The sequence below is a fragment of the Hemicordylus capensis genome, chromosome 1 (assembly GCF_027244095.1).
Source record: "Hemicordylus capensis ecotype Gifberg chromosome 1, rHemCap1.1.pri, whole genome shotgun sequence".
Classification (NCBI taxonomy): Eukaryota; Metazoa; Chordata; class Lepidosauria; order Squamata; family Cordylidae; genus Hemicordylus; species Hemicordylus capensis.
This window is the reverse complement of record NC_069657.1, coordinates 373,463,877-373,488,710: the sequence shown is the minus strand read 5'-3', so window position 1 is coordinate 373,488,710 and position 24,834 is coordinate 373,463,877. Positions and strand designations below refer to the sequence as shown.

The 24,834-nt window shown below is 43.3% G+C and overlaps 1 protein-coding gene across 5 annotated transcripts in view; it reads left to right on the top strand.

Annotated features, from left to right (window-relative positions):
* The window catches only part of RPS6KA2 (ribosomal protein S6 kinase A2), a 308,882-nt gene that overhangs the window by 213,603 nt on the left and 70,445 nt on the right, over positions 1-24,834 (top strand). For all 5 annotated transcript variants that reach the window (XM_053296146.1, XM_053296119.1, XM_053296139.1 and 2 more), the window contains 3 exons: positions 8,666-8,746; positions 13,119-13,198; positions 22,159-22,265. In XM_053296146.1, the coding sequence (XP_053152121.1) occupies positions 8,666-8,746; positions 13,119-13,198; positions 22,159-22,265 (268 nt within the window). The remainder of the gene's footprint in view (positions 1-8,665; positions 8,747-13,118; positions 13,199-22,158; positions 22,266-24,834) is intronic.

The window sequence follows — 24,834 nt, the reverse complement described above, 5'->3', positions numbered from 1 at the left end:
AATACACCAGATATAACTGTAGTCAAGATGAAAGAAAAACAAGTTAAAATAATCGACATAGCAATACCAGGGAATAGCAGAATAGAAGAAAAAGAAATAGAAAAAAATCACCAAATACAAAGATCTACAAATTGAAATTGAAAGGCTGTGGCAGAAAAAGACCAAAATAATCCCAGTGTTAATTGGTGCCCTAGGTGCAATTCCGAAAGACCTTGAAGAGCACCTCAACACCATAGGGGCCACAGAAATCACCATCAGCCAATTACAAAAAGCAACTTTACTGGGAACAGCCTATATTCTGCGATGATATCTATAATAACAGCAACAACATTGATAATAAAATTCAACCATCTCAGGTCCTTGGGAAGGACTCGATGTCTGGATAAAACAAACCAGTCAATAACACCTGTCTGACTGTGTAAATAAATAAATAAATAAATAAATAAAATATTTCTATACTGCCCTTCCAAAAATGGCTCAGGGCGGTTTACACAGAGAAATAATAAATAAATAAGATGGCTCCCTGTCCCCCAAGGGCTCACATTCTAAAAGGAAACACAAGATAGACACCAGCAACAGTCACTGGAGGTTCTGTGCTGTTGGTGGATAGAGCCAGTTAGTCTCCCCCTGCTAAATAAAGAGAATCACCACGTTAAAAGGTGCCTCTTTGCCAAGTTAGCAGGGGTTAAATCTCACCTCAGTCACAAATTCGCTGGGTGACCTGATTAAATCCTTCATTCTTGCAGCCTGAGACCTCCCATCAGCAATAAGTGAATAATAATCCTTTTTCTGGCCTGCCTTACAGAACTGCTATAATGGTTATAACAAGATAATGGATGTGAAGCACTTTGAACACTTGCAGTGCTCTATATAAATGCTATGTATGGATATTATTAATCCTTGACTTGCAAATGTAATAAAACTAAAAACAAAAACTGAGATGATGGCTTCGTGGATACTTAAAGCAAAACATCACAATGCACTAGAGAAGAAAATAACTTACAAATTAAGTATAATGCTACTATAATTTGCAGTGCCTAATACAGAGGGATAATGTTAGGGCTATGTAATGTGTAACCAAGCAAGATCAAGAATTAACATGGCCCCAGCTTTGTGAACTCCATAAACTGCCAGTTCTGATGCATAACAGAATGAAGAAATGATTCTGTTCTCTTTACAAGCTCCCCCTCGATATATGGCTTAAACTTTGATGATTCATGAAGAATAGCCAGACTTTCTCCTCAATTAGCAGGCTTGTCGTGATTTCTGCAAAAAGCATGGGCCATGTATCATTATTGTTGAGGCAGCAGAGAGTCAGTGCCTTTTGTCTTATTTTATTTTATTTTTTTAATGGGAAGCATCTGGCCAAGAAGTACATCTGCTGGAAATTAATTCTCGTTTCTGCGCAAATCCGTTTTGAATATAGATGTTAGCAAACCATTCCAGAAACAGAGATGTGTTATTTTTAATGCCATTTTTAGAAGTAAAGGCAAACTGATTCACGTCTGCCACACCTGTCTCCAAATAATCTTCCTTAGCCGATTTGCCAGATTTCACTAAACTATGTTTCATCTCCAATTATAACATATGCTGCAACTGGCTTAGATAGTGCTCTGCCGATCCAAGAGCAGGGTATGTGCGTTCTTTCCATAGCTCTCCAAATTATGCCCATGCCACTAACAAACTCACAGAGGCGCCGTCATTACTATCACTTGTGTCATCATTTCAGAGAGAAGTCTCCCATTATTCTCCGGTTGGGAGAAGCACAGAATGAGCACACATGCTCCACTTTTGGGTCGGTGGGGCACTGCACTTTATGTATGCCACTGTTCCTATTTTCTGGACAGTCCCTATTTTCTGGTATCTGTACCCAAGAAATAGCTGTCCAGTTTTGCCATTTGGGAATACCTTTTTAACATTTTGCTGTTGTCCACACATGTATGTGATAGGCTGGTCCCAGCTCCCTCCACCATGTCTCAGAGTTAAAAAATCCTGAGTGTGGAATGGAAGGGCAAGGGCAGATCTATTGTGACTCTAAACTAGGGGCACATGTGAATTATGTATGTATTTATTGGCTGAGATGATGCACAGCATTGCATCATCTCTGCACTGTGTCAGGGCTGCTGTGACTCATAAGTCAGCCTTGAGGGAACAAGTACTGTGCAATTAAAAAAAGTTCTTGACAATGGCAGTAACTGCGATAGCATTGATTAGGGATGTGCACAGAACCAGTTCGGCGGCCCTTTATGGGCTTCTAAACCGTTTTGAATGGCAGGCAGTTCCGCTGATTCAAAGGTGGGGGGTGCATCTTTAAGGGTGGGGAGGGTTCACTTACCCCTCCCTCAGCTTTTTCCCCACAAGCACTCCACTTTTTTAAAGTCCATCGGGGTGGCAGCGTACCTCCCTGCTGTCCTGTTGCCCCCTTTACCAGAAGTAACCTCTGGTAGATGACCTTTTTCAGGTAGTTGACGAGGGTAGTCTCCCTCTCCTGGTCCTTTTAGATCTCTCAGCGCTTTTGACACTATCGATCATGCGATCCTTCTCGACCGCCTGCGTGGGTTGGGTATCGGGGGCACTGTCTTACAGTAGTTCCGTTCTTACCTTAGTGGGCGTGTCCAGTCGGTATGCATTGAGGACAGATGCTCTGACCCATGGGCATGCCTTTATGGAGTTCCCCAGGGTTCAGTTCTTGCCCCTGTCTTCTTTAACATCTATATGGAGCCGCTGGGTCAGGTCATTTCCCAGTTTGAGGTGAGATTTCATCAATACGCTGATGATACTCAGCTATATATTGCCATCTCAGACCACTCTGGGGATGCTTTTTCTGTGTTTACTCGACGCCTGGAAGCTGTTAAGGTCTGGATGAATCAAAATAAGCTCAGACTGAATCCCACTAAGACTGAACAATTTTTACTCAGCCCTCATACCGGCCAACAGCTGGATGTGAACCTTGTTCTAGATGGGGTGGCGCTGCCCACAAAGAAGCTTGTTCTTGATTTGGGAGTCCTTTTGGACTTGCGCCTTGAACAGCAGGTGGAGGCTGCAGCCAGAAGTGCTTTTGGCCAGCTCCATCTGATTCGCCAATTACGCCCTTACCTTGATCGGTAAGCATTAATGACAGTGACCCATGCCCTTGTTATCTCCTGCTTAGATCATTGTAACGCTCTCTATCTAGGGTTACCTCTGAGGACGATCGAAAAGCTACAATGGGTCCAGAATGCAGCGGCTCGCCTACTCATGGATGCCAGAAAATATGACAGGGTAACACCTCTCCTGCAGTCATTGCACTGGTTGCCTATTCACTACCGAGTTCAATTTAAGGTCCTGGTTTTGACCTTCAGAGCCTTGCAGGGTTTGGCCCCTGTCTACCTACAGACCTGTCTCTCCTATCCAGTTACATCCCATCCTGTCAGATCTTCTCAAATGGCCCTTTTGTCCGTCCTTGATTTCCGAGAGGTTCAGGGTGCTAGGACCCGTGAAAGGGCCTTTTCGGTTGCTGCTCCACTTCTCTGGTACTCCCTTCTCCTTCAGATTCATTTAGCTCCTTCCTTATTGATTTTTAAATCTCTATTGAAGACTTTTCTTTTTCGCCAGGCTTTTACCCTGTAGTTTTGTCATGGCTCAGACCTCTGAGTCAGAGGAGTCAGAGGGGGAACAGGAGGACTCGGTTGGGAGTGCAGGCTCAGAGGTACAGCAGCAGGATTTGGCTGGGGAAACAGACTCTGGACCTGGGCTGGCAGACATGAGTGCTGAAGAGGCTGATCAGGAGGAAGCTGGAATTTCACCTGTGTTAAGAAGGCATCTCAAGAGAAAGGCTCAGTGGGAGACACGCAGGCGCAAGATATCACCGGACAGGAAATAGAAGTGCTGAGTCAGGAAAGCCTGATTGGCTGCCGGTTATCTTGAGCCCGGTTATTATTAAGCAGACTGTTATTGACACAAATTGCTGTTAGCAACTTTCACTTACCACAGACCGTGTTCATACTTAGCATTCTTCAACCTTTCATGTTCCAGCCTGCCCGGGTTCTGTTCATTCCCTGCTCCTTGTTCTGTTCATTCCTTGCTGTCCCCCGCCCCCCAGTTATTACCCAGTTAGCATAGAGCGGGGTACCTAGTTTAGTTCAAGGGTCTTTATTTTGTTTGCTACTATTTTTCTTTGTGAGTTTTTTTCGCTTTCATTTGTGCAGCTTCAATGCTACTCTTATTTCCAGACTTTCTGTTTAACTCACAGAAGTAGGGTTGTAAATCCCGTCGGGTTAGCCAAGCCAACAGATTTACGACAAATTTACCTATTTGGTTTTTTTTCTTTTTTCTTTTTGTTAGTTACTTTCATTTTTAATTTAGAATGTTATTTTAATGCTGTCTTGCTCTGTATGTTTTTGTACACCGCCCAGAGTCTTCAGAGTGGGCAGTATATTAAATGTTTCAAATAAATAAATAAATAAATAACCAGAAGTATCAGATACGCCTGTGTGTGCTGGACACAGGTGTGCGTGCACATGGCGGGCGCGTGTGCACGATGTGCACGTGCCTGTGCCTGGTACATGCAGGGATGTTGGATACTTCCAGTTACTTCCGGTAAAGAGGGCAATGGGGCGGCAGGGAGGTATGCTGCCGCTCCGATTGACTTTAAAAAAATGGAGTGCTGGCAGGAGAAAAGCGGAGAGAGGGGTAAGTGCACCCTCCCCCACCCTTAAAGATGCACCCTGCCACCTTCGAACCACTCCCACCCAGTTCTGTGCACATCCCTAGCACTGATTGCACTACGGTACATTCTGTGTAGCATCGGGACTGCCTTTCAGGTCCACACTCCCCATGTGTTCACATTGTCAATGAAATGCTGTGCTTATTTATTTATTTATTTATTATTATTATTATTATTATTATTATTATTATTATTATTATTAAACAATATTTATTGTGAATTATGTGGATGTAAACAATAATGGCATGATATACTGTACAAGCTGGTGTCAGGACAAGCAGGACCTGTGATCCTAGATGTGAGAGCAGGGGTATCATAAATACACACCAAAAAAAAATCCTATTTTCCTCCAGAGGTTATGTCTTTTAATGAATTTCCTGTCCTCTTCCCCCCGCCCCCCCCCCTCATTTCAGTTGTCCTGCGACCTGAATCCTAGGTTTAGCTATGGCCACTGTCAGCCCTTCTCCACAGGGAGGGTAGTTCTAAAGTGCTAACTTGAAAGCCCTAAATAGCTTAGGGGCAGGATACTTGAAGGACTGCCTTCTCTTATATAGGCCAGCCTGCCTGTTAAGGGCAGGGACACCCTTTAGCATAGCCCACCAGTACTGGATGCATTGCTGGGACACAGAAGAGGGCCTTCTTTGCAGTCATGCCTAGGCGCTAGAACTGTCCCTTCTAGAAAGATCCATTTGACTTCATCTTTCATAGTCTTCTGCCAGGCAGTGAAAGCATTGCTATTCTAACAAGCTGTTAAACTGTAGTTCTTGTTCTGTTGTCCTTTAATATGATGATTTACTTTTGCTATTGTTTATGATGGTTTTTAAGTTTTGTAAGCAGCCTTGAGCATTTTTTCATAATGGGAAATATTCAAAAAAAAAAAAAAAACAGGATCAATAGCTAAAGACTATAGCCATGTTGGATGGGTGAAAGGAGTAGAGCCTTCCTGGGCTTGGCTATAGCCTCTCAAGAATGGAACGGGGGGAAACACAGAAAAACCAACCAAGCAGTATAAAGGAGAGCAATTGCTGAAGCATAATAGAATCAGAGAGTCCTAGAAGCCCTCCAGAACAAAGCTGCTTCTACCAGGTGCTTAGGAACCACCAGGAAAGGTGTGCAGCATGCTCAAAATCTCCCCTCCCCCTGCTGTCCGAAGATATGGAGTTTGCCTCTGCAGCCATGGACTGTGGGAGTGGAACTTCTGAGCCTGTCAATGTGGGGGTGGGGCTTCAGGGCATGCTCTTCGGACAGTATCCCCTCTTTTTATAATGCCTGAACGGGGCTGTTGAGAAGGCCCAAATTACACCGTAATCTACATTGATTAATCTGCATCAGTAGATAATCTGATGAATCATTGGGGATACAGTTTAGCTAGTAAATGTGTTGTCGCTTCCTAATATTATAATCTATTTTTTGCTCATGAATGACTACTAAGCAGGCTAATGTCCACAATACAGTGGTGTGACAGTTAAACTTTTGACTGATATAATGCAGATGACAAAGTAAGGTGGGCAAAATATGAATTAATAATTAAGTGCTTACTCATAACTTGGCATGATCCTGTACTAAGAAATATGTGATCCTTATGGATGTCAGTGTGACTTAGGCATGCTCACATGAGCTGGCTTGTAGCCAAACTTTGAACCATTTCATATGTTAATTAACCATCCCTTGGTTTTCCTGCACTTATTTGTTTATTAATTTGTTATCCTGCCCTTCCTCCAAGGATCTCAGGGCAGCACAAATATTCCCTCCCTTTTTATTATCACATCCGCCCTGTGAGATAGGTTATGAAAACAATTTTCTTTCCACACTTTGAGTCATATGTCTGGATGAGTTATTTCTGCTAAAATAACTACGATAACAGTTATTAGGAGATGCTTTTTTGGTAGTGTGTTCTCTTATTTGCTTCTGTACGTCACGAGTACAAAGTAGCCTTCATGTGCATAGAAAAATGTTTAACGTGGTATAGTGAGTGAGCAAGTCAAATTCTGATCAAGGGACAAATATATTTCTGGGATCATATTATAGAATCTAATGGCTTGAATCTTGCAAATCAGTCTGAAGTACCATTAGGCGCTGCTGTTATGTGTCTTCTGCACAATTGCTTAAAATTAGTTTGAAACCAATGGACATTCCCTAATTATATTTATCTCACTGTCTCTTTTCATTTGACCCACAATAATCATTATGGTTGCCCTGCGCAAGAAAATAAGACCTGCCTTCACTGCCCTAACCTCTGACTTTTATCCTTTGCTGATTGTTTCCATTTGGAGATTGCAGTGTTTTATCACAACAATATCCAGGAAGTGGTCTTCAGTGAGTCATCCTTACCAGTAACATTAGATCAGCAAAGATATTCAAATGCAGTTAGGACTGATCTGTGGTTGGTATCTGCTGCTTTGATTATTTATTTATTTGTCACATTTCTATACAAATAAATCTCAGGGCAGTTTACAATCAAAACAACAACCAAAACCTTAAAACACACATAAACTGATTAAAATTAGCATAAATAAAACTTTAAAACACATATTTTTACTCATGCCTCACTTCCCTGAGCAGGGAGGAGTTCCAGGGACAGTGCTAAAAGTTTCCGTTACCTTTGGAGAGCTCTAGAGATTTGCAGTGTCTTTGTATTATTTGCTTTATGTACTGTACCAATTATAAGGAGAGCATACAGAAGCAAGCATATTGCTAAAAACAGGTAGCTCTGCCCATTTCTAGGAAACAAGTTGTTCAGCCCCCAAAGACTGTGCCCTACGTTCTGACCAGTTTTCCCTAATTTTTTTCATCCGTGTGCCGAATGAGTTTTGTTCTTTGATACTGATCAAAGGCAGTGTGTGAGCACATGCATTTAAAGCAGGGCCTTTCTGATTCAACATGAGTGAGATCTAAAATTAACTGAGCGGACATCCAGAAGCATGTGAGTGCACATACAGGTGCACGCCATGGAAGGAACACTGATTCTGACTAACTCAAACTACTCTCTCTTTCTCGCTCCCCAAGCAATGAAGTGCTTTCTTTCCTTTCTTTTCCTTCCTTCCTCTCTCTCTCTCTCTCTCTCTGCTGTTTCTCTGCTTTCTCCTTTCAGCTGGAGTGGTATCACAAAAAAGACTGTTAGCAAACTATCAGACTAATACCACATATATGTGAGATTTCTAGTTATTATAGTACTACTTCTATAGTACTACTCTTGTTCCAGGTGTGCCTCAAGATTTAAACTCCCTGTTCATCAAGTGCTCCACAGAGGCATAGAAAGGCAGGATCTAAGGCCTGGCATACAAATAAAGGCAAACTGCCTGTAGGAGAATTGCGGGAGCAGGCAGAGCTTTGTGCCCTGTTTTCATTAGAATCATTTTTAAAATGGCTGCTGCAATGAAAACACATAATTTTCTTTGATAATCCATAAGATCTTTCACACCATCATCTGGGGGTGGTTTGCGGCATGGAAAGGAAGCCCCTACTTCATTCCTGGCAGATGAGCAGAACCTCTGTTTGGCTCTGCTAACTCCCCCCTCACCCCTCACATGAACACGGCGGTTGCAGGCTCCATTCTTGCCTCAGGGATTGTAATGAGATACTTTCTCCAGGCTCAGATGGGTGACACCCCTGCAGCTGAAAACTGCTTAAAACAGGGATTTCAACACAGGCAGACTGAGATAGGACAGCTGCTATTTTTGTCCTACCTCAGTTGTGCTACCCACATTTGAACAGACTGGGTAGGCAGGTGTCCTTGGGTTCTCACAAGAAGAAAAAGTTAGGTTTACTGTCTCCTACCTTCTGGTTCATGGTTGTGTGAAAGACCTTCTTAGCTACGTGTTTCAATAAGGGAATGGCAATGTGTACACATAAATATGAAGCTATTTAGATTTGTTGAACAGTATAGCAGTAGACCTAACAACGCAAGACAAGCCTCTTGAATTTTAGAGTTCCTGATGTCTTCTTATTCTCTCTCTGTAGTCCGAGATCGTGTACGATCAAAAATGGAAAGAGACATTTTGGCAGAGGTTAATCACCCTTTCATTGTAAAACTTCATTACGGTAAGATTTATTTAAATACATATTCATCTATCAACATTTTCAACCAGATATTTCATAATACTAGCTTGCTGTTCCAATTCATTCTCTAGGTGTGGTTTTAGATGAGCTTTTAATATACAGTATTTATTATACGTTTACTTGTTAACTTTATATCCTAGAGCTATCCTTGGTGCTTCTATTGTCTGAAGCTGAGAATAGTGTTTTAACCTTCCATCAACCTTGTAAAGTAGGTTGGCCGAAAGACAGTAATTTGTCTAAAGAGGAAGAAGTTTGTCATTTGTGATATTTTCTTCCCATTAACGTACTTCTTCTTGTTAATACTATTTAAATTCCATCTTTCTTCCATCTTAGAATTGAAGGTGGCATACATTAGATTCCCAGGCAGTCTCCCATCTAGGCACTCACCATACCCAGACCTGCCTCGCTTCAGGAAGGTTGCTTTATGTGCCTTCACATTATTTATTTATTTATTTATTTATTTGAAACATTTGATATACTGTCCACTACGAAGACTCCAAAAACATGCAAAACAAGACAGCATTAAAATTACATTCTAAATAAAACTAAAGTAACTAACAAAAATGAAAAAGAAGAAAAACCAAATAGGTAAACTACAGGGTAAAAGCCTGGCGAAAAAGAAGTCTTCAATAAAGATTTATTAATTATTATTATTATTATTATTATTATTATTAATAATAATTATTATTATTTCTATACCGCCCTTCCAAAAATGGCTCAGGGCGGTTTGCACAGAGAAATAATAAATAAATAAGATGGATCCCTGTCTCCAGAGGGCTCACAATCTAAAAAGAAACATAAGACAGACACCAGCAACAGTCACTGGAGGTACTGTGCTGGGGGTGGATAGGGCCAGTTACTCTCCCCCTGCTAAATAAAGAGAATCACCACTTTGGAAAGGTGCCTCTTTGCCCAGTTAGCAGGGCAACTTGATTTAAAAATCAACAAGGAAGGAGCTAAACGAATCTGCAGAGCAAGGGAATTCCAGAGAAGTGGGGCAGCAACCGAAAAGGCCCTTTCACGGGTCCTAGCGCCCTGAACCTCTTGGAAATCGGGGACCGCCAAAAGGGCCATCTGAGCAGATCTGACCAGACGGGATGTAACTGGATGGGAGAGGCGGGTCTATAGGTAGACAGGTGCCAAACCCGGCAAGGTTTTGAAGGTCAAAACCAGGACCTTAAATTGAACTCGGTAGCGAATAGGCAACCAGTGCAATGACTGCAGGAGAGGTGTTACCCTGTCATATTTTCTGGCACCCATAAGTAAACGAGCTGCTGCATTCTGGACCCGTTGTAGCTTTCCAATCATCCTCAAAGGTAACCCTAGATAGAGGGCGTTACAATAATCTAAGCGGGAGATAACAAGGGCATCGGTCACTGTCATTAATGCTTGCCGATCAAGGTAAGGGCGTAATTGGCAAATCAGATGGAGCTGGGCAAAGGCACTTCTGGCTGCAGCCTCCACCTGCACAAGCAGGAGGTGCGAGTCCAAAAGGACCCCCAAATCACGAACAAGCTCCTTCGGGGGCAGTGCCACCCCATCTAAAACAAGCTTCACATCCAGCTGTTGGCCAGTACGAGGGCTGAGTAAAAGTAGTTCTGTCTTGGTGGGATTCAGTCTGAGCTTATTTTGATTCATCCAGACCTTAGCTTCCAGGTGTTGAGTAAGCACAGAAACAGCATCTCCAGAATGGTTTGGTATGGCAATATAAAGCTGAGTATCATCAGTGTATTGATGAAATCTCACCCCAAACTGGGAAATGACCTGACCCAGTGGCTCCATATACAGGTAGATGTTAAAGAAGACAGGGGCAAGAACTGAACCCTGGGGAACTCCATAAAGAAGTGGCCATGGGTCAGAGCATGTCCTCAGTGCATGCCGACTGGACACGCCCGCTAAGGTAAGAACGGAACCACTGTAAGACAGTGCCCCTGATACCCAACCCACGCAGGCGGTCGAGAAGGATAGCATGATCAATAGTGTCAAAAGCCCTGAGAGATGTAAAAGGACCAAGAGAGGGACACTACCCTCATCAAGGTCCTGAAGAAGGTCATCTACCAGAGCGAGTAATGCTGTCTCTGTGCTATGCCAAGGCCTGAAACCCGACTGATAAGGATTAAGATAACCAGTTTCCTCCAAGACCCTCTCAAGCTGGGCACATACAGCCCTCTCTAACACCTTTGCTACACGTAGCAAAGAGTTAACCAACTCCCGTAGCCAAGAATTTACATTCCCACCAGCTGTTCTAACCAGCCAGGAGGGCAAGGGTCCAAGCAACGTGTTGCTGCACCCATACCCGAGAGAATCATGTCCATATCCATACCCTTGACCAACTCAAAGGTGTCCCATATAACATCACAGGGCGGAATCTCCTCTATCTGATCAGATCCTACAGAAGTAGAGTCCGACTCTAGCTGAAGGCGGGTGACTTTATCAGCAAAGAATTGAGCAAATTGATCACAGCGGCCAGATTGAACATCTACCGGCTCCTCTCTCCTAAGAAGGGAGCGGGTAATCCGAAATAAGGCCACTGGACGAGAGTCAACTGATGCGATAAGAGCAGAGAAATAGTGATATTTCACCACTCTTATCATTCTAGAATATTCCTGAATATGGGCAAGTAGTCGCATTCGGTCATCTTCATCATGGTGTAGTGGTTAGAGTGCTGGACTAGGACTGGGGAGACCCGAGTTCAAATCCCTATTCAGCCATGAAACTAGCTGGGTGACTCTGGGCCAATCACTTCTCTCTCAGCCTAACCTACTTCGCACGGTTGTTGTGAAAGAGAAACTCAAGTATGTAGTACACCGCTCTGGGCTCCTTGGAGGAAGAGTGGGATATAAGTGTAAAATAAAAAATAAAAAAATCTTTGGCAACAGTTTTCCTCCAATGACGTTCCAAGCGTCTTTTGGTCTGTTTCATCTCCCTAAGCTCCTCAGAGAACCAAGGGAGCCGGGATCCACGAACCGTAAGAGGACGTTTGGGAGCAATTTCATCTAACGCCCTCATGGCCTCGATGTTCCAAGATTCCATGAGCTGCAATGGAGAAACGCCTAGCAGGCTGCAAGGAATGTCCCCAAGTGCCTCCTGGAATCCGACAGGATCCATGAGGCGCCTGGGGCAGACCATCCGTGTTGTAGTGCTGTCCCAGTAGATACAGGGGGCCACTGCAATCTGCATATTAATCAAAATGATCGGACCATGGCAGGGGAGAGACTGTGTCCTGAACTTATACCTCTTACTTGTACCTGTCCATCTGTGATGGCTGATTCTTATGGAAGTTTCAGGTGACCAAGCAGTCATGGTAGTAGTTGCTGTTATGCAAAAAAACCCAACACATTCATATAAAAACACTCAATCCCATTATAGTGGACCATTCTGAAATTTTGTTATGACCATTATTTTGTAGGGTATGCAAAAGCTGCCAAAATCAGTTTAAGTAAAATATGTTTCCCTCCTTCCTCTCCATGTCAAGTTATTGGAATGTAGGTAGCTCATACAAGGGCAAAATGAAAAGCTGATACAGCTTTTGCTACAGCTCAGAGCTGTATCAAAAATTGGCAGAAAAGCAAAAGGGGAAGTAAATCTCAAAATAGGTGCTTGAAGGAGGATATATTAGTTCAAATATACTGCCAGATACATTTTGAAAACCATAATCATGAAGGAAGATCCCCTATTTCAAGAGATGATTTGTCAGAGTCCTAGTTCATATATGATGTTTTTTGATGAACTCTGAGGAAGCATCTTATGAAGCAGGATAACTTGTTATGGTGAGACATACTTGGTGAAGACATTTTAAAAAAATGTATTGGGCAGTGTATTTGAATTAATAAATTCTCCTTTGAGTGCCATTTCAAGACTTGCTCTTCACTTTTCTTTCCTCATAGGGTCCCATTCTTTGCCTCATATGCTTGATAATCCATTATACATAATATATATTAGTGTATAATTATAATATTGTGTATATTAATTTTTTGCAGATGGCAGATGTAATTCATGTCTTTGTGTGCCAAAAAAACATAGTGTGCAAATTAGAAATATATAGATCTCATCTATGGTCAACCTCATGCACTCCACAGTTCGTTTTAAAACATGTATCAGATCCATGTGCTTCTGGTTTTCATGTTACATTATATGTGGGTGTGCAGAAAAAGAACTAGATTTTTATCTGCTGTACTTAAAAAAAAAAAGAATTTGCCTTGAGTTAAGCAAGTTTTCAAGAGGACATAAGTCTAGTCTTCAGTTAACAGGACAAGAGTACTTTATCAGAAAATAGAATATCAGTGAAAAATATAATTTGTTGTGAAGTTGTTCATTATTTAAAAGCCAGTATCACCTTATTTTTCCATTGTAGCATTTCAGACAGAAGGAAAGCTATATCTTATACTAGATTTCTTACGAGGAGGGGATCTTTTCACCAGACTTTCCAAAGAGGTAAGTTAAGTAGATTAATATTTTGTTTGTAAAAAACAAACCACATGATATGTATATTGGTGCTTGTATGCCTCTTCATTGTTGCATTCACCTTTATGATTTCCAGTATATTTTGACATACGCACTTGACATTTTATGTTTTCATAAACTACTTTGAAAGCAATCTGTTGTATATTTTGTGTTGCTTAAAACATATTTAGCCGGTCTTTTCATGTGTTTGAGACAAAATAAAACAGAAGATTTGAAAACAACAACCCCACAATCAATTCCAAAATATTAAAATAAACACAGATTAAAATATCTGAAGCACAAAATACTAATTACGGATAACTACTAGTGGTGTCTGAACATTGTTAGTTATGGTGTTGTGCTCTACTTTCCTGAGTGGTCAGTTTCTTTTGACAGAGACTCTGTAAGGCTGTTCTCATGCATAGGCAAAACCAGGCTAAGGAAGTCCAGCCTGGTTTTGCCTGTGCGTGAGAACTGCTGGGAGCTGATCGGCTCCTGGTGGTGATGTGGCAGCACACCCAGCTCTGGAGCCCACCTCCAAAATGAGATTAAGAGAGTAAGTACTCCCTTAACCCCATTCTTCTGTTTGTTTGCCAGCCCCAGTTGCTTGCAGCCAGTGCTGGGAGACTGCAGGGCTCCCGGCTGGTGTTGGAAGAATCCCCACAATGCACTGCGCACACACACAGTGCATTATGGGAGTTGGGGGGGCAGGGTGACGCTTCCCAGCCCCCAACTTTCTGCGCTGCTGGGTGAAGCCAGCAATCGTCTGGATGGGCAATCAGCCCACCTAGCAAAGACAGAGGGATAGTCTGCGGGGAGGTTAAGTGCTAACAGCCTTCCTCCCCACTCTCCCTTGAGCCCTTTCTTACTGATTGTGAGAAATGGTCTCTAGGATAGTGTACATGTTGAGTAAGCAGCACAGGGGCATTGGAACTAGCACAGGATTTCACCAACTGGTTTGGTGTGGGCAGGGGCGTAGCTAGGGGAGAGGGGACCCGTGTTCATATCTCTCTCTCTGGCGGCCCCCCAGAGTGAGGGAGATAATGAAGAAAATAGAGAGGGATGGAGCTGGAGGGCCCTCAGGAGCTGGGGGCCCGTGTTCTTTGAACCCTTTCGCTCAATTATAGCTACGCCCCTGGGTGTGGGTGTTCCTTTGTTTTTTTGTTTTGGTAAGCCTCCTGACTTTGAAGGGGCTGCATCATTGTATGTTGTATGGGAACCACCTCTATACGATTCAAGATATTTATTATTGGATGGATTCACATAAGCATGATTTTCTTATGAATGCAGTCAAATCAAACTAGGGATGGAGGTGACAACAGTTTCAAACACAGCTTGCAGCCTCAGGAGTAAACTCTCTGCCCACCACCATTAAATCCCTCATGGGGCAAAGCACAGTAGGTTGCTGGAAAACACATCAGCCCAGGATGTGAAGATGGCTATCAGCCCACCATCTGCAGAGCAGTGGAGCAGCTGCAGAGAGGAATAATGCCTGCTGCTTCCTGTTGGCTGACAGTTGGCATGGAGTTCCCTTGATTTCTTGAAGCTGACCATCTTTCATCCCTTGCAGAAAGGGATTTTGAGGCTTAATGCAAAGTGAATTTTGGGGCTTCCTGAAATTCATGTGGTGACATGGGCACCGCTGAAGTGTGTGTGTGTGTGTGTGTGTGTGTGTGTGTGTGTGTGTGTGTTTTTCTTTTCTACTTCGCCCCACTTGGAGGGTTGTGAAAAAAGTCAGGGACAGCATGCAGGCCACAGAGCCACACAGAAAGCTGCCTTATTCAGAGTAGACACTAGTGAGCTAGAGGGACCAATCATCTGACTCAAGCATTGGTCCCTCTAGCTCACTAGTATCTACCCTGAATAGCAGCAGCTCACTAGAGTTTTTCAAAGAAAGGTTGTTCCCCTCCCCTCCCTGCAGATGCTGCCAGGGAGTGAAGCTGTGACCTTCTGCATACAAGCATACAGATGCTCTTCCAGTGGGGAAAAGCAGGTTTTAAAACAATTCCCTATGATCCATTTTGTAAAATCTTATTTTGATGCAAGTATAAGGTCAGACCATAAAACCATGTCTTTTGGGTGAGACTGTGTGTGTGTGTGTGTGTTTAAATTTTCTGCTTTCCAGTCTGCAACTCTTTGCAGAGAGTGAAATTATATGGGTGTTTTATTCCAATGCAAGCTAAAGTCTCAACTTCCCCCTGCCCAGAATAATATGTGCCCTCTTCACACATTATGGCTAACAATCTAAAAATCTGCCCCCCCCGCCCCATTCCTTCCTTCCTTCTTCCACCTACCCACTCAACAATTATTATTATTATTATTATTTACATTTTATATCCCGTTCTTTCTCCAAGGAGCCCAGAGCTGTGTACTACATACTTAAATTTCTCCTCACAACAACCCTGTGAAGTAGGTTAGGCTGAGAGAGAAGTGACTGGCCCAGAGTCACCCAGCTAGTATCATGGCTGAATGGGGATTTGAACTCGGGTCTCCCTGGTCCTAATCCAGCACTCTAACCACTATACCACACTGGCTCTCAATGCCTCTGGGAAGACCACAAGAAAGAATTGAAGCTATAGCCTTAAAATCTCAGGCCCAGACTGGGCTTTTTTCACCCTTACCCCTGAGTTTCTTTTAACCAAAGTCAACAGAACTGCCAAATTAATGTCAATATAAATCATTGTTAAATTAAGAAATAAAAGTACCTTGCACCGCACATCATAATGGATTCCAACAACTTTCCACAAATGGAAATCTTAGAGGAAGTTATCTCTTGTCATGTGCCTCAAACTACATAGATTAGAAATCATAGATCTCAAATTATAACTACAAAAGCCAAAACATTAATGATTGGACAGTGCTGCCTACTAAAAATAAGAGACATGGGCAAATTATATCAAAAACCTCAAGGCTCAAACAATACTTACTGAACGAAGGCTCTTCCTTCAAGGAGCCCAGAGTGGTGTACACAGTTATGCTTATTTTCCCAACAACCCTGTTAGGCTGTCTCTCAGCCATTCTGAGAGATAAGTGACTGGCACAGTCACCCAGTGAATTTTATGGCTGAATGGGGATTTGAATTGTAGTCTGCCCAGTCCTAATCCAACACTTTAATCCAGGACTGCACATCTTCAGCTTTCCTGCAGATGTTAGACTACAACTCGTTATCCAACATCTGCAGGGAGTTACCCAGACATGACTTCATGCTGCAGGGTATCCAGACAGTGAATCTGCTTTGCAGCTTTGCAGCAGATTCACAGCTATTTAATTTGGGTGATTGGATGGGCTGTTCACATAGGGTCAGTTCCTCTCCGCATTCTTTTTCCTGTGTGCGTTCCCACCGCTTGCTCCGGGTTTTTTCTCCAACCAATCACATTCCAGGAGGAGGCAAGAGACACCTCCCTTCATCATCATCATCATCATCATCATCATCATCATCATCAGTTTAATTTAGACAGCTGGCATTCCGCAAGGTTGACTAGTCAAAACAACAGAACGCTTAATCCAAACCAGCCAGATCTGACCCAAATCTTTGCTGATGTTTATAATCAGCTTGCCTTTGTGACTGCCTTCATCACCTCATGTCCGTCCCCCCCCCCCCCGACCATTTAAGAGGCCATGGAAGTTTAAAGTAGAAATTATTGCTTTCTCTCTGTGATGAAGAAAAATGCAGCCTCATGGAATCAGCTCAGACAGCATCCTCCAACAACATCGACATATTTAAAGCCTTGTAAAAGGGAGTGAATGTTTCCAAAAGGTAACAAACATTTCTTATGTCAAGAGACAGGCATGCAGAGCAGGGTTGGCTTTACTTTGCATCCATGCCCATGGAATTCTCCACTGAGACAAGTGACACAGAGAGCAGAATCTCCTCCTCTCTAACACAATAAAGGTTTACTGATAACCAAACAGTAACCAAGGACAGTTTTGAAACCTGAATTTGAACACTTGTGACAGGATTTGTGCTGCTGAAGTTTGTTTATAGACTGAAAATTGAGGGAGGCTCGATTTGGGGGCAGGCAGGCAAGGCTTCATGCCTCCTCTTTGGATCCCCAGCGAAAGCCCCTCCTGAGCTTCAGGCTCTTTCTGAAGCTCATCAGCGCCACATGAAGTATTTTTTAAAAACCCATGAAAGTGCGAGTTTTGAAAAAAGTCAAATTATTGGCAATAGCCCTTCCACCCATTGTGGGAGAAGCGTTGAGGCATACCAGAAAGCTTGGTATTTTTTTTTTTTTAAAGCCAGCGTATATAGAGGATTTTTTTTTACCCTGTACATAATTCGGGCTAAGCTAGAATGCACAATGGTATTTCGGGGGAAAGCAGAATTGTGTGTGAACTGGTCCCTGATAGCAGGCTGCGACTTTGTGGTAAATCCAGCTGATATGTGGACTCTCACCCTCCATTCCAGAAAAGATGTGAACTAAAAGCAATGTGTGTAAAAGTTCATGGAGAGCTATAACTCCCATCATCCCTTACTATTGGTCACTGTGGCTGGGGATGATGGAAGGTGTGATCTAAAAACAGCTGGAGGGTCAAAGTTGTACAGCCCACCTTTAACTGTTGGGGGTAATTACTTATATAGCAGAGTATTTCAGGAGCTAACTCACTCCCATTACAGCAGAAGTTAACAGGGGAGCTATTCTGACTATCAGTGGGAAGTGTGCTAAGGGTGCTTAGCCCACTTTCCACCGATTGTGAGACTCACCAGGCTCACAGCCGAGCCCAGTTGAGTCAAAGTGGGTCACTCGCTTTTTTAGCCCTCTCCTAAGCCCGGGTTAGCGGAGTGAGTGCTCCGCTAACCCGGGCTTCCCGATTGTGAGTAGCTGTGGCGTGCCTCCATGGCGCAGCTACTCAAGAGTAGATCCCTGGAGGGGAGGCGAAAAGCTGCCTCCCAGCTCTGGGGGGTCTCTTCAGTATGCCCTGTGCACTCGCACAGGGCATACCGGAGCTTCTGGGGGCCGCACGGTCCCCGAACTCCCCAGCCCCCACCGGCTCCATCACGGAGCAGGCAATTGTGTGGGTGGCCGATCCGGCTGCCCAGGGCTCCCACCCTGATTGTATGCGAGGAGAGGGGGCTTAGCCTTCTCTCCCTGCTTAGCTTCACAAACTGGGTCTCACTGATCGTGAGACCCGGCACATGGTCTCAGGGGCAGCTTGTAAATGATAAGCATGGAGATTCATGTAAGGTTCAACCAATCTACTTTATTCAGAAGTTGTTGTTATTTATTTATTATTTAGATTTGTACACCACCCCAGACTTCTGTCTCTGGGCAGTTAACAATAGCATAAAACAAGTTTAAAACATTTACAAAAACTTAAAACAATTTAACAGTTTAAAAATAAACCAGAGATTAAAACCTAAACAATTTAGGAAGCTGAGAAAGCTTGGGTGAATAGATGGGTTTTCAGGTGTTTGCCAGATTGCCAGAGATGGGGAGGATCGTATCTCAGCAGGGAGCACATTCCACAAACTCAGGGCAGTAACCGATAAGGCCCGTCACGAGTTGGCGGTAACTGGAGACGGACCTCCTCAGATGACCTCAATGGGCAGTGGGGCTCGTAGTGAAGAAGACGCTCTCTTAGATACCCAGGGCCTAAGCCATTTAGGGCTTTGTAAGTTATAACTAGCACTTTGTATTTTGTCCGGAAACCTATTGGCAGCCAGTGTAACTCCATCAGTAAAGAAGTAATATGGTCTCTCTGAGATGACCCAGAGACCAACCTGGCTGCCGCATTCTGAACCAACTGAAGTTTCCGGACTATGTACAAAGGCAGCTCCACACCGAGCACATTACAGAAGTCAAGTTTGGAGGTTTCCAACAAATGTACCACTGTTTTGAAGTCATTGATCTCAAGAAACAGGCACAGCTGGCGTATCAGCCGGAGCTGATAGAAAGCACCCCTGGCCACCGCCTCAACCTGAGAAACCAGGGAGAGGTGTGAATCCAGAAGTACTCCCAGACTCCGAACCTGTTCCTTTTGGGGAAATGTGACCCCATCTAGAACAGGTAGATCAAAATCATCTCTGGAGTTCTGACCCCACACAATAAATATTTGGAAGGGCGGTATAGAAATCAAATAAATAATAATAAATAAATAAAGTACCTCCGTCTTATCTGGATTCAGCCTCAGTTTTTTCTCCTTCATCCAGCCCATTACCGCTTCCAGGCAGGCATTTAGGGAGAATATGCCAGCTCCTGAAGAAGTTGACATGGAGAAATAGATCTGGATGTCATCAGCATACTGGTAACACCCAGCTGTAAATCCCCGGATGATTTCTCCCAGCAGTTTCATGTAGATGTTAAAAAGCATTGGAGAAAGTATGGAGCCTTGAGGGACACCATACTTAAGCTCAGATTTCGAAGAGCAACAATCTCCAGTCGACACCATCTGGAATCTGTTTGAGAGGTAGGAGTGGAACCACTGTAAAACAGTGCCTCCCACCCGCAAAACCCAGTTCGTGATTATAGGAAAGACCTATATCTAACCACTGGCTACATGGTGGTCAGAGAGAGATCTATAGAAGCATGGTGCTCAGAGAGAGAGCTAGAAGCATTCTGGGAAGAAGAAGGAGAAGAAGAAAGTCACTCCCAGGAAGTTCCTAAGTACATTCTACTCATAGAGGGGCCATAGAGGCAGAGATAAACAGGAAAGAGAAGACGACCATAATTTTCTATCTCTGCTCCCAATGCCCCTAGTGGTCATTATGGTTACTGGTGCAAAAGGTTGATGCCATCTGGGGCTGGATCTCCAATACTAACCACTATGTCATGTGAAAAAAATAAGGAAATAAAAAGGAGAGAGTCTTTTGGTGCAAAAGCTGTTATTCTGGCAGAAAAGAACAGTCAAATAGTTCATGTTCTACTGGATAAAATAGGAGGTTATTCTGTTTTATCTTCAGATTTCACAAAATTGATTTTTTTTGTTCTAAACTAGACATTTTTTTTCCTTCTAGATTTTAATTGGTATTTTCTTTCTGTTTGTTCCTATCTTTGTGTCTACCTACGCACGTCAATGCTATGTTCCTTGCCCTGACATTCCTTTCTTCTTCATTCCACTTTGTGATTCCTATGCCTTCTAGGAGCTGAGCTTTATTTATATTGCCTGTGGTAGCAGGCCTAATCTCCTTCCCCTAGGTGATCCACACAGTAACATTTCAATGCCCATAACAAATGCTAATGTGCTACTCCTAGCTGCATAGTTGCCTGCCCTCTAAAGGGGTTTTCATTGGCAGCCGCAGATGGTGAGTAAAATGTAAATCTGCCCCTAGTGAGTACTGTTTTACCCTTTAGTCAGTGGCGGCTGGTGTGGGCACTGCCCGGGGGAGGGGGGGACAGAACGGTGGAAGGTACCTTTAACTGTAAATTCATAGGTGCTTAACTCTCCTCCTACTGCACCTGAAAGCTGTCCGGACCTGCTGCGGCGGAGGATTGGCTCTGCCACTTAGCTGGCAGTGGCCATTTGCACAGCCAGCAAATGGCCTCCACACATGTGTGGAGACCACCTGAGTGGTGGAGCCAATCCTCTGCCACAGCGGGTGCTGGGTGCTCTGAACAGTTTTCAGGTGCGGCAGGAGGAGAGATAAGCATCTATGAATTTACAGTTAATGGTGCCTCCTGCCTCCGCCCTGGCGGCGCCTACACCAGCCACTGCTGCCTTTAGTGAGAAAGACAAATATATCAGGATGACTTGAAGCCTTCAGCACAAGCTAGATGAAGTACACGCACATCAAGTACATGCTACCTGTAGGCCTCTGAATACCAGTTGCAGGGGAACAATGGCTGCAGAAGGAACATGCCTTTATCTACTGCTGGTGGGCTTCCCAGGGGCCACTGGTTGGCCACTGTGGGAAACAGGATGCTGGACTAGATAGTCCATGGCCTGATCCAGCAAAGCTCTTCTTATTTAGGTTATCACCATCCACTGCTAAAAATACAGTGTTACGTCTCCCATCTGTACATCCAGCATTTCAAAGTCTGCTATCTGTCTACATTCTGCCTTAACAGCTGTGCCAACGCCAAGCAGTTGTTGTAGTCATTGCCTCAAAGCAGATGGGCTTTGAAGTCGCTCCCAGGAAGCAATTTCTTTGACTGTAGGTGAACTGTCTGTCACTTCTCTTCCTGTGGCTTTCAATGTGCTCTGCAATGGAGGTCATAAAAGTATAACATACAGTCACCCAACCTGTCCTTATCCCAGTCACACACAAATAAGGTTTTTGCCTTCCTACTTAAAAGCAACAGTTGAGTCACTAGAGAAGAGATGATTATACTTTAAAAGTAGTAGTCTCCTACTGGCTGCTTCCTACATGGATTTAGAAATTGTTATCTAAGGAATGATAAAAACAGCTGAGATCCAAACTTGTTGGTGTAAGGAAAATCAATCATAGATAATCATAATACTAGGAAGTAAAAGTTGCACATAGTATGCCCTTGTAATGGTTATAATATGGAGATTGAAATTTATGTTTCTATATTAAATATCTGCCATGACTTTGCAAATTATACCTGCTACTTGTGTTCTCGTTCTCTCTCACACATGTAGTGGAGTTATCAAGCAATATTTCAGCTGCAAAATTGTTACTATGCACATATGACGGGTGGGGAAGCTCTGAGTCATCCCTATTGGGTTTCTGATTTATAACATTTGTGAATTGTAACATGTTAAAGATAAACTCATTGTGAAGGATTCAAAGAAGAAAAGCTACTTAGTAAATTTATGGAAGGAGTAGAACCTTTTGCCTTAAGTCACTTTGAGTAGATCTAACTGGATATCATTTATTTGACTTTTATAGGATAAATCGTTAACCACCTTTCCTTTTAAGTTATCCTCTGCTATTAGTTGTATTTGTTGGGTCAACATATTGATCTTGTTTCCTAGTGAAAAGTCAATAGAAATAATTAAATAAACCCACTCTCATACATGCAATACTCTGGTGTTTTGTTTCTTCCTAGGTCATGTTTACAGAAGAAGATGTTAAGTTCTATTTAGCTGAGCTGGCCTTGGCTTTAGATCATCTCCATGGTCTTGGTATTATTTACAGGGATTTGAAACCAGAAAAGTAAGTTCAGAAATATATGTGTGACACTTTCAAATGAAGTTACTCTGTTTTGATCACAAAATGCCCATGAGAGCCTTGACCAGTTTTCTCACACAATTGGCACCTCTACAAACAGTACAGTCTTATTTATATGAATGACTTGAGGAATATCTTGAAAATCCAGATAAAAAGAAATTGTAAGGAACTGGGGAGGGATAATGGTAACAGAATAACTATGTGCTGAGCTGGGGTGAAAAAGGAGTACAACATTATTATTATTAGTATTAGTGTTTATTTTGCTTTTCAACAACAAAAATCACAAAATGGTATATATAACAAAAGGAATGACATTATGGTTCTCTGTCCCAACAAAACTCACATTCTAAAGAGAAATGCAAGACACCAGCAGCAGCCACTGGAAGGGATGTGCAAATATTTGGCTTGCTGTTTGGATTCTGTGATATTCATTCCAAATAGCCCACTAAATACCAAATAGAGAATCAAATTCCAAATAGTATTTGTAGGGTCCAAATATATTTGGAGATATTTAGAATTGATTCAAATATTCAGAGGCTTTCCCCCTTCCCTTTTTCTTTTGGCAAACACAGAGGGGCAATTCTCACAACTGCCAAGAGTGGGGGGCAGGGCAGCCTCCAAAAAGCTTACCTTCCCCACAGACAATGGAAGGATTGGTGGTGGGAGCATGCTTTGTGCTCCCAAACAAGCAGCCCTGCTCCATGAAGCATGAGTAGATTGGAGGGGGCTGGGGCCGGAACTTGTTGTTACAGCCAGCAATAATCCCACAATGCATGGTGTGACACACACTGCATTGGGGGATTCTCACAAGAGACAGGCATTCTAGGCACCCGTTCTACCAAACAACCCAGACCAGCTGAGACAGGTTCTTTTTAAGGATCTGGAGGCAATAAGCACACAGGTGGATATAAATCACACTTTATTAAATAACTTGAACACAAATGAAAAGCAGTAACATACCAAAACAAGTTCTTCACTCTCCATTCAGCTATCAGGAGCCCAGGTGATAGCAGAGAACCCCAAGGCCAACAGCCCCCAGCACTAGGTCAGTGTCAAGCTCTCCAAATGCCCAACATTCTGCTCTTTTATCCCTTGTTGGATGTGGGTGCTTAATTAACTGATTAATTACACCTGGCTTTCAACCCTTTATTTCTGGGATGCAAGCCACTGGCAGAGATCACATTAATCTGTGAGATACTCCTCACCTGGGTATATTCCTTCATTATAAAGCATGTTTCCCTTAAAGTCAGCATTTTATAGTAAATTAACCCTAGCTGGGAGATTGCAAGAAAACAAGGCATGTCACTGACTCCTCACAATCACAATTGTCTTCCGCAAATGCCAACCACTACACCCGTCTCTGTGCGCAGCTGGCCTGGAAGCAGCCTGTGCTTGCACATGAGCAAGTATATGGGGGTTAGGGTGCACACGCTCCCTTAACCTCAGCTAACAGCCAAAGCAAATAGTGGGAGTAGGCAGCACTGCCCCACCAGGACCAGGCCTGATCCTGGTGGTTCTCACGCACAGCCTAGCCTGTGTTGGGTGTCCCTAGCCCGGGTTAGGTTGTGTGTGAGAACAGCCTTAGTATCTCTTTAAAACTGACCTAAGGGAGGCAATGGAGAATGTTCAAGACATGGAAAATGCAGAGGGACTGAGAGAGTCCTTTGAAATTGGCACATGAAGCTGACCAGTGACTTTGCTCTGCCTCTCTGTTCCTTTTCAATCATCGTGCTTTGCAAGAGGGATATAGAAAGAGCTTTAGCTCTGTTTCCCTGCCTTTAGAATGCCCTTAGAAAGGGCTCCTTGTGCCTGCACTTCCATCCCATTCCACCTGAAAGCAAATCACTTTTTAAAAAACATTTTTAAAAACCTTTTAAAGAGTTTCCTGCACAGAATCCACTGCACCTCTTTGCTTGATGCATTGTAGGCATCATGCCTTCAGAAGGGGCTACCATTCCATGCCTACTTACTGTACATAGTCCTGTTGCTTTCCCCCTGCTAAATACTGTATGTGAGCCACCCATTGAAAAGATGCCCATTTACTCATAACCCGCTTCCATTGGCTTTTACTCACGGGTCCTATATAATTTCCTGAGGAGCCTGAGCAGTCTTAGGCCAAAATAGCCCAGTAACCAGAGACAGTTCTCACTTAAATGGTTATTTAACCAATCTTAAGTTTTTCTGCTCTGGGCTTCCCCAGTGAATTGTAAGCAAGATATAGTTGAGTTATCAAAAGAAGTCTGGTGTGTGTTACTATTTTCATATATCCAGCAGATTAAGTTTCTCTTTTCCACAGAGTTTCCAGTTCCCTCCCTGGCTTCTCCAAGATAGGGCTGAGACTCCTGCCTGCAATCTTAGAGAAACCACTGCCAGTCTGTGTAGACAGTACTGAGCTAGATGGACCAATGGTCTGACTCTGTAGGCAGCTTCCTGTGTTCCATTTCCTTTCATATTGCACTTCACTCACAATACAACAATGGACGTGGGTATTACTGCTGCAGCTCTTTATGTGCGTTATCTTTTTAAATTTAATATTGGAGAGAGGGAAATCATG